This window comes from Bidens hawaiensis, unplaced genomic scaffold, assembly GCF_021521415.1.
Source record: "Bidens hawaiensis isolate Kalapana, Puna unplaced genomic scaffold, B.hawaiensis_p1.1 tig00018778_1, whole genome shotgun sequence".
Taxonomy (NCBI): Eukaryota; Viridiplantae; Streptophyta; class Magnoliopsida; order Asterales; family Asteraceae; genus Bidens; species Bidens hawaiensis.
In genome coordinates this window covers 416,511-427,385 of record NW_027492852.1, presented here as the reverse complement: position 1 = coordinate 427,385, position 10,875 = coordinate 416,511, and the positions used below count along the sequence as shown (strand labels likewise).

At 42.3% G+C, this 10,875-nt stretch overlaps 1 protein-coding gene across 1 annotated transcript; it reads right to left on the bottom strand.

Moving 5' to 3' along the window:
- Positions 1-6,205: 6,205 nt before the first annotated feature.
- On the bottom strand, positions 6,206-6,907 carry LOC143557039 (uncharacterized). The gene has a single exon (XM_077046210.1). It carries the CDS (start codon positions 6,905-6,907, stop codon positions 6,206-6,208), a length of 702 nt encoding a protein of 233 aa, XP_076902325.1.
- Positions 6,908-10,875: the final 3,968 nt, after the last annotated feature.

Here is a 10,875-nt window from a genome sequence, read left to right as displayed (position 1 = left end):
TACATTTTGTCTTGTATGTTTTTTACAATATAAATGTGTGTTAGCTAAATCCGCCATATATCCAAAATATAGAATTAGGACAAATATTGGCACGCAGGCCTGTCCGTATATAAACAAAATAAAAAATTGAAATCAATGATGTGTTAACTAATTTTGTATTAAGGCAGACCAAAATTCGCGGCGCGCGGGCCAACAAAGAGGCACGCAGGCCTAAAAGACAATTACATAGTTAAATATAACATCGCCTAAGTTGCGCACCGTTCCAAGTTCTGGGGATCAAAGTGCAATCTAATTGTTTTAACTTATATGCCCCTTTTCCCAGTACTTCGTCAATTTCATAAGGGCCTTCCCATGTGGGAGCTAGTTTTCCTGGTAACTCGGCGTTGGATGCCTCATTATTCCAGAAAACGTAGTCCCCCTTGTTGTATTCACATATCTTGACCCGTGTATCATAATATTTCTGGAGTTGGCTTTTGTATATGCTTTCGCGTATAGCTGTCAACTCCCTTCTTTCCTCTAGTAGGTCTAAGTTCAACCAGAGTTCTTTCTCGTTATCTTTAATCAGGAGCATTCTCGCGGATGGGATACCGATTTAGGCGGGAATCATCGCTTCCGTGCCATAGGTTAAGCTGAACGGGGTTTCAGAGTTGCTAGTTTTCTTGCTGGTTCGATGTGCCCACAGTACGTGGGGCAATTCATCCACCCACCCGGTTTGCTTGGTTCCCAATTGCGCTTTGGTGCCTTCTTTGATGCTTCGATTGGCCCTTTCCACTTGCCCATTGGCCTGTGGATGAGCTACTGGCGTGAACACTTGATTGATGTGTAACTCAAACAACCACTCTTGAAGGCTTTTACCAGCAAACTTGGTGCCGTTGTCGCTAACCAGCGTTTGGGTGAGACCAAAACGGCAAATAATGTATTCCCACAAGAATTTCTTGACGTTTTCTACTGTGATGTGAGCCAATGGTTTGGCTTCCACCCATTTTGTAAAATAGTAAATTGCGACCGGCAAGAAGTTCACCAGCCCGGGGGCTTCGGGGAATGGCCCCATGATATCGATGGCCCATTTTTGGAAAGGCCATGCCGAATTCACTGCGACAAGGTTGTTTTGGGGTCGCAATGTTCGTGGTGCGTGTCTCTGGCAAGCATTGCATTTCCGGATTTCTCTAACTACATCCATATGCATACCTGGCCAGTAATATCCAGCATTCATTACCTTGGCCACCTCCATCCTTGGCCCTGCTTGCAACTCGCAGATGCCTTCATGGATTTCTCTGATCACGTAAGTGGCATCTTCTTCGTCCACGCATCTTAGTAATGGTCCAAGGAATAATTTACCGAATAATACACCTTCATGTACTTGATAACACAGTGCCTTGTGGCGGATCTTCTGTGCTTCAGCCTTGTCTTCCAGTAAGGTACCAGAAGATAGGTATTTCACAATGGGCGTCATCCAGGAGGTTGCTCCTGTTTAGATAATCAAGACCTGGTGTTGAGGTACGGATAAGTTATCCAAGACCTCAATTCTTACGTCTCTTCCCATGTGTTCAAAGCTAGTGGATGCTAGCTTGCTCAATGCATCCGCGGGCCGATTCTCGCTCCTATTTATGTGAACGACCTTGCAAGAGGTGAATTGCTGCATGAGGCTTTTAGCCATGGACATGTATGAGGCCATTATGTCGTTTTTTGCCTCATAAGTCCCTGAGACTTGACCCACTATGAGCATAGAATCTACCCGGGCTTCCAAGAACTTAACACCAAGTTTCTTTGCGATCCGCAGGCCGGCCAAGAATGCCTCATAATCTGCTTCATTTTTTGTACTCTTGAAGTTTAGTTTGATGACATAAGTAAACTCTTGACCGTCTAGATTGATTAACTTCAGGCCTGAGACTGCGCCTTCCCCGCTTGATGCTCCGTCTGTGAACAGGGTTCATTTATGACTTTCATTTGTCGAGGTCGAGGATTGTTGCTCATACAGGCACTCCTGGATTTTGTGGGCTGGTATCTCCGTAACAAAATCTGCCAAGACCTGTTGTAACGATTCCGGCAAAATCAGGTATACCCTAACCGGTATATACTATTTATGAGTTATTTAATACTGAATATATGAATTATAATGTGTTTATACGAGTATGAATGATTCACAGTACGAATTATACTCGATTATACAGTTAATCGTATTAGAAATACGATTAACCGATTAACGGTTATTGAAGCCCGAACGTATCAGGGATACATTATAGACGGGTTATATGATATTTAGTGATGTTTACGAAGTATTAAAGCTTCGGGATGAGTGAATTAAAGCATAGAAAAAAGGATTTCGATTTAATGATACGTCGGTACGTTAAACGAAACCTTTAATACCAAACCGAGCAAGAGACGATCGATCAAGCCGAAAAAGATGCACAATTATTAATAATATGATGTATTAAGTTAATGAAAGTCATGGTTTAAGTTTTTGAAGTTTTTAAATCGGTTTTATATAAATTTCATTTTTAAGCCGAAAAACTACCGTTTTAGCCTCGTTTTAAGCCGAATTAAACATTTAACCGAGAAACGAACTAAACCAGATTATCCAAAACATTATCCAGATTACGGAAATCCAAATGAGTGGCCAAGAATGAACATGTGGGTCCCACCCCACCCCCTCATCACCTCCGGTCGCAACCCCCCTCATCCCATTCCATTTCATTTTTCTTTTTTGCAAGCAATTCCATGTTCTCCCTTCCCTCTCCACAAGATCATGATCCAAAACCGAGCTTTTGTAGAAAGAAAACAAGGTAAAGAATCGAGTTAATCACGTTTCCATCTTCGTTTCTTGAGTTTATTTGCAAGAAAATAAGGTTTCAAAGATGAAAACCGATTCTTGCATGATCAAGTGATGTATACGGGTTATACAAGGGATCTTGGTCCAAGAAATGAGTTACACGAATCAAAAACAAAATTTTACGGTTAAATCTTTGTTTTTAGTATCATAACCGTAACCATGAAAGAAATGGCTTGATCGTGAGTGTAACTTGCTTGGTATTGTGGTATGTTGTTTGTAGGCTCTGTATTTAGTGGTAGATAAGGCGGAAAGATGAGTTTGTAGCTTGCAGTGGCGGAAAACGAAAGGTATATTCGGTTATGTTCGGTTTTGGGAAATTTGGACAGATTGTTGATGCTTTAGAGTTAGGTCATGAAATTTTACAGAGGTGTTAAACACATGAAAATATGAGTTCTGTGAATTTTTGGTAATTTTTGGATAAAGGATGAATATTTGGTGAATTTAATGCTCGGTTTTGGCCAAAAATGGTGAAAAATATTTAAATATCATGAAAAATTCTGGAAAATTTCAGATAAGCTTTTCATATCATGTATAAGTCACACACAAAATTTTAGGTCCGTTGGAGAAGTCTAAGTAGGCTTTTCGGTTAAACGTGTTCTAGGGATTTCGAGCTCGGTTTTGGAAAAAGGGCATGTAAAAGAAGATTTTGGTTCTGGAAAAATTACAGGGAACTATGTGGATGGCAGGGGACATCCAGGAAAAATTTGGGATTTTTCTAAGGTCGTTTGGTATTTACGACATATTTAGTGTTTAAATGATGTTTAAAAATAGATAAATAAATTTTAAATATAAGAATTAATTCTGGAAATATTTTTATAAAAGTCCCCACTATTAAAAAGTGATTTGTACAAAATTTTAAGATCCGGGAGTAAACGGATAATTAATCGTGCTGATTATCAAACTTTCAAAGTTAAAACGCGTAAACCGGTGAAGTTCGCTTAAGCGAGCTGACTGGTGTATAAAAACCTTAAAAATGGACTATTTTCATATAATTGAGTTAAACAAGTAAAAATGAATCATCCGAAAATAAATCGGATGATTTGGGTATTTTTAACCGATTTTAACGGTTTCCGGTACGCCAAAGACGGAAACGAGTCCCGCGGCCAATCGGGACGTCTAAACCGAGCTATAATTTCACATTTTGAATTAAATTATCAGACAACCACTATTTACGGGTCGTGTGTGACCAAACTCATTTTTGAAACATAAAACGGATATTCGTGCTAGGCACGCAAAACGAGAAAACGACTAATAGAAATTGTGACCATGGAACTCTAAACGTCATCACAATCTGAGTCCGGAGAAGTATTTCTGGGTTAACATTGCCCCCGGAACAGGTACAGTACTGGGTTAACAGTGTCCCCAGATGTACCGATTGATAAGGTTAAAGATTATATAAACAATAATTGTATAATAACGATCGTAGGGATCATATTACAGATTGGACGTGTTAATTGATAATGATTGTTGTTACCTGCTTGCATGTGCTAAGGTGAGTTTCACGAGCCCCTTTTTATTGAACTGTTTTAAATATTTTCCCGGGGCGGAAAGCATGTTTTTATCAAAGTGTTTAAGTACATGCCGATCGCATGGAAATGAATGTATTTATATAATGTATATTGTACGGGAATCGTACGGTAATGTATTAAAATGGTAATTGTCTGAGTTGTTTATATTGAAAGGTCCCGCAACAGTGTTCTGGGTTAACAGTGTCCCCAGAGGTTATTGGAAGTGTTCTGGGTTAACAGTGTCCCCAAAGGTTATTGGAAGTGTTCTGGGTTAACAGTGTCCCCAGAGGTTAGTGGAAGTGTTCTGGGTTAACAGTGTTCCCAGAGGTTATTGGAAGTGTTCTGGGTCAACAATGTCCCCAGAGGTTATTAAATGTGTTTATGGGTTAACAGTGTCCCCAGATAATATTATATTATGATATGGATTTATCATGGTTTACTAAAATTGTGAAACTCACCAACTATTCGTAGTTGACCCGTTTTCTCACATGCTTTTCAGGTACAATTTAGATGAAGTGATTGCTTACGTGCTAAGTGCTTGATGTGTGTAAGATTTGTGTGCGGGATATTAGGATACATTATAACAGATAGAATTATGTATCGTATTGTAAGATGTGTGTATCACCTAGACGGTAATGAAATACAAGATAATGTAATTTGAAGTATATTAATGCATTCAGTTTTCTTTATAAACAATGTGGTTGATGTCAGAGGTGTCTGTTGCATCCCGTTTACGTTTCCGCTGCGGTTGCGGGGTGTTACACCTGTCCTTTGATCGCGGGTCTGGGTTTATACTCTATCGAGTGTTACCCCAGTTCGATTGCCCACTTAGCCAATCTGCCGAATAACTCAGGTTTTGCCAACACACTTTTTTACTTGTAATCAGTCAGTACATTAATGGGGTGGCCTTGAAAGTATCTTTTCAACCTTCGTGCTGCATATACCAAAGCCAGTACCAACTTTTCCAGCATTGAGTACCTGGTTTCAGCGTCCGCCAATGTTCTGCTGACATATTATATTGGCGTTTGTACGGTCTTCTTGTCTGTCAGAAAAACTGCCCCTATCGCAATATCGGATGTGGATAGATACAACGTGAGGGGCTCTCCTTCCTGGGGTGCAGTTAATGTTGGAAGCTCCATGAGACACTTCTTCACCTCAAGGAAGGCTTTCTCAGCTTCTGGTGTCCATTTGAAATGTGTCTTTTTTAGGCAGTTCCGTAACGTGGACACAAAGGGATAAGATTTGGCCACGTGATTCACGAGGAACCTATTCAAGGCGACCAATTTTTCGTTCAACGTCTGAACTTCTTTCAATGAGGATGGGGAAGGCATTCGAGCGATTGCCTGGACCTTGTCTGGGTTTGCCTTAAACCCTTCTCCTGTCACAATTACTCTGAGGAATTTGCCCTCCTCCATGCCAAAGGAACATTTTGAAGGATTCAACTTCATGTTAATCTTCCTTAGCATGGAGAAGACGTCCTCAATGTCTCTCAACATCTGATCTTCTTCGATACTTTTGATGACCAGGTCATCCATGTAGACTTCGAGGTTCTTCCAGATCTGTTCTCGAAACGTGTTGTCCATTAGACGGTGATATGTGGAACCCGCGTTCTTTAGACCGAATGGCATCATTTTGTAGCAAAAAGTGCCTTGGTCGGTACGGAAAGCTGTTTTGTCTTCGTCCCGGGCGGCCATTCATATCTGGTGATATCCTTTGTAGGCGTCCAGAAAACATTTGAACTTGAAGGGTACTATCGCATCAACTTTAAGATCAATCTCTGGGAGCGGGTAGCAATCTTTACGGCAAGCCTTGTTCAAGTCCTTGAAATCGATACACATACTCCATGAGCCATTGCTTTTGGGGACCATCACTGGGTTAGCAACCCAAGTTTGGTATTGAATTTCGGGGATGATCCCGCATGCAGTAAGTCTTGCACTTGCTCGTGCATGGCTTTGGTTTGTTCGGGTCCCATCTTCCCCTTCTTTTGTACAATCGGCGTATAAGCTGGATTGACCCGTAACCGATGCTGTGAAACTTCTCTTGGAACGCCTGTCATGTCTGAAGGCGTCCAAGCAAAAATATCGGAGTTTTTGACCAATAATTGTTTCAAGAAAATTCGTATTGTTTCTGAAATGGTTGCCCCGATAGTAACAGTCTGTTTCGAGTATTTCGGGTTGACAATGCATTTCTCTGGTTCTGTCCACAGTGCCTTCTTGGGTACCTTTGCGGGCTTCAACCCTTCCGTCACGTAACAGTGCTTATTGACTCGGATGATAGCTATCCCTGTTCTTGTGGGTACCTCGACCGCACCATGTGCTGTAGAAGGATTGGCATCGAAATCACCAATCACTTCTCGCCCTAAGATGATGTCGTGTTTAGATATCACAGACAGGACGAGGAACTCGACGTCCTCTGTCCTTGTATGAATTCCGTCACTGAGCGTGACTGGGAATGTTATGACCCCTTTAGGATGCATAACTTCATACCCGAACCCGGAAACTGGGGCGTGCACAGGCTTCAATCTCGCCTTGTCTTCGTCATCCAGTTGCTCGAAACATTGCTCATACATTATATCAGATGTGCTCCGTGTGTCAAAGAAGACATATTAGGACCAATAGTGTCTAAACAGTGCTGTAACAACCAGAGGCTGTTTCATGCACGGGCCTCCCTTTACTCTTGGAACAACCACAGGTTCGCTTTTCCATTCATCTTCATCCATCTCTATCCGATTGTATTTCCGCGCAAGTCCCCCTTGAATCATATGCACGTTCAAGTCTTTGATTTGTTTCTTTTGGGGGGCCTTTGTCTGCGGGTGTTTTGTTCTTCCGTGGGCCTTGCTGCACATTCTTAAGTAAGTGTTCAAGCTTTCCGGATTTGATGATTCAATTTCATTTCTCAGGCTTACACATTTGTTGGTGTCATGCCCGATGTCTTCGTGAAACATGCAGCGCTTGTTTGGGTTCTAGTTCACCCGCCTGGTCATCGGCTGCGGCTTCCTGAACTTGATGTTTTCTGTTGTCAGGATTTCTGATGGAGTTTTCTTTAGTGGAGTCCAATGTTGTTGATCAAACTTGCCCGCTTTCCTTTCTTTCTGCTTTTGCCCGATCAGTGATCTGGTGTCAAACTGTTTGGAAGAACTTTCCGGGGGCTGAATTCTGGACCAGAAAGAACCCTTTTATTCTTTTTTGGTCTGGGCGTTCCTAGGTTTGGAATTCGTGTTTTGCTTTGATTTTTCTCGCCCCAACAGTTTTTCTGTGGTTGCAAAGACTGATGTGCATCAGATAACCCTCACAACTAAGCTTTAATATTAAAACGAAAATCCTAAAACCACACATAACCGGCAAGTGTACCGATCGCAAGTAGTATAGACCTAGGAAGTCCGAGTATCGAACACGTGGACACGTGAGAACGCTAATGATCACTACCCCTAGACAACACCTACCTAAGAATAATATTTAATTGGTTTTTTTTATTTTTAATAACTTAACTGGACTAACTAGACTAACTGACAAAAGTTACCTAAAATAGTGTCACACCCGGCCCTGAGCGGCGGAAACAGCCGGGCGCGCGCGAGTGGGGATTGATAATTAAGCACGGGCCATTGCAAACATTCAAAGTAAGATTTTCATTGCGCATGAAAAGTTTAATACAATTACATTACATTGTTTAAAAATTACATAAAAACATCCAAGTATAAAAACTGTTGAAGATTTCCATGCCATATCCCCTTGCGCGGCGGGAACAACCACGCGCATCGAAGGGATAGAACTAAAATCTTCCAAAAAGCTAGTTTTAGATGTTCAGCGTGAGGTGCTCTAAGTGTGACTCCATGCGCTACCTAGTTATCTCCTGAAAGACACGTAAAACATTTGAATCAGTATAAACTGAGTGAGTTCACAAGTTTTAGTAACTTGATAAATCGTATTGCATCATAATCTTGATAAAAATCATTCTGAAACATAATTCTGATAGCATCATTAAAACACATGCTTGGTAAAACATAGTTCTATCAACACATTCTGATAAAATCGTTCCGCGGGTTACGCGCGAACATTTCTGGGAACTGTGCTCGTCTGTGTAAGTGGCGCTGCCACTACGAGCAAAACAAGTAATACCGTCCCGCGGGTTGCGCGTGGACATTTCTGAAAAGCCGTGCTCGTCTGTGTAAGTGGCGCTGCCACTACGAGCGAATAATACCGTCCCGCGGGTTACGCGTGGACATTTCTGAAAAGCCGTGCTCGTCTGTGTAAGTGGCGCTGCCACTACGAGCGAATAATACCGTCCCGCGGGTTACGCGTGGACATTTCTGAAAAGCCGTGCTAATCTGTGTAAGTGGCGCTGCCACTACGAGCGAATAATACCGTCCCGCGGGTTACGCGTGGACATTTCTGAAAAACCGTGCTCGTCTGTGTAAGTGGCGCTGCCACTACGAGCGAATAATACCGTCCCGCGGGTTACGCGCAGACGTTGTGCCGGAAAACAAGGCGCTCGTCTGCGTAAGAGGAGCGACCTCTACGAGCGGGCTCAAACCCATAGTACTGCCCCGTGACATGCTAGGCACTCGTCTGTGTAAGAGGTGCGACCCCTACGAGTGGGTGGATCAAACCAGCAGTCCCTACCCTTAGAGTTCCAATGGTAAAGTGATCACTTACTCGAGTTCTGGCGCACATACATCGTAAATCATAGCTAACCGTTTGCATTGCTCATCATGAAACATAATTTAAACACAATCGTTTACATAACTTGTAAGTATACCATGATAAAACATTATTTAAGTACGTGTCCCTCGCCCCGAAAACAGTTTAAAAATAGTGAAAACAGTGAAAATAGGGGCTGTGAGACTCACCTGTGGTTCTTGTTAAGGGATTAATCGAGATTTGGGTTTTCTTGGTGTTGGCCTTTGAATTGAAGGTCTAGAATACGATTAAATAACAAGAAGTATATATATTAAGATCAAGAAATAGGAGAATATAAGGGTTGGAAAGTAGATCTCAAGGTTATATTCTCGGCTTACCTAGTAACAGGATCGGAAATGAAAACAACGGATGCTTGGGAGATGATTAGTGCAAGTTTGCAGTTCTTAAGAGAGAAGTTTGAAGTGTGTTTGGGTGATAACTTAGGTTACATATTTATAGGCAAACTCAAGGGAACACAATCCCTTGCTTTAGGGGATTGTAATCTTTTCATATCTAGGTGTAATGATGATAAAGTATGGAAATTATTATTATTTATTTAAGAGTGGAGTAGTGGATAAAAGATTTTGATTTGATTTGGTCAGGACATGCAGGTCTGGGGTTGGTGAGAATAGGGTGGCTGACAGTTGACTTTTCATGTTACAGTGTGCTTTTTCAGGTACTTTTGTCAGTGTACAGTAAAAAGTGGAAAATCTCTGAAACACGCTACTGTTCCCTTTTGGGCGGGAGTAATCTCCTTACGTCTGGAGAATAGACTGAGTGTTCTGTGCGTATCACTTTGTGCGCATAGCTTTCTGCGTGAAGGACATTTCTTTGCTGCGGGTAGGCACGTAACCTTCTCGCAGTTAGGGACATTGAGTTTCATTTGTAGATTCTCCAGGTGGTCTTGGTATTTCAACATAGTGATCAGTTATGTTGAAGTCAATTCCATCTTGGAGCTTCAGACAAACTAGCTCTCAATGTTCCCGCCATGCGGGGAGGTTAGTTCCCTTCCGCACGCGCATAAACGATTTAGGATGCACCCGCCTTAGCATCATGCGGGATGGTCAACCCATTAGACAACATAACGTTAAGGTACATGAAAACATAAAGCCAAAACATTCGCGCATGGCGCATATAACATATGCCCACGCTGGTTCTTAACATGGCGCGCTCGCGCAGGGCGCACATAACAAATGCACGCGCTGACTAACATGGCGCGCTCGCGCAGGGCGCACATAACAAATGCACGCGCTGATTCTAACATAGCGCGCTCGCGCAAGGCGCATATAACATAATTACCTAATATTTAGGTTGATTACTTGGTTTAAGGGATTGGGAATTTACCGGGTGTCACATTCTCCCCCTGTTAAACGAATTTCGTCCCGAAATTTAGACGTTGCTGGCAGAAGCCATGCTCTGAAAGAGGTGTGGGTATTTCATGCGCATCTGGTCTTCTCTTTCCCAAGTGAATTCAGGCCCACGCCTCGAGTTCCATTGAACCTTAACTAACTTGATTTTGCTTCTGCGTAACTTTTGTTCTTTCCAATCGGTTACTGCTATAGGTTCTTCTACGAAGTGCAGCTGTTTGTCGATGTGAATCTCTTCCAACGGCAAAATCAACGTTTCGTCAGATAAGCACTTTTTGAGGTTGGACACATGAAACGTATCATGAACTCCACCGAGTTCGGCGGGTAAACGGAGTTTATAAGCAACCGGACCGATCCTCTCCAGGATCTCAAATGGTCCAATGTAGCGCGGATTCAACTTTCCTCGCTTGCCGAAACGGGGGACTCCTTTCCATGGAGAGACTTTCAAAAGTACTCTATCCCCTACTTGAAACTCCAACGGTTTCCTTCGCACA

Coding starts and splice junctions, on each gene's coding strand:
- LOC143557039 (XM_077046210.1), bottom strand. CDS start 6,907: ATGTATGAGCAATGTTTCGAGCAACTGGATGACGAAGACAAGGCGAGA.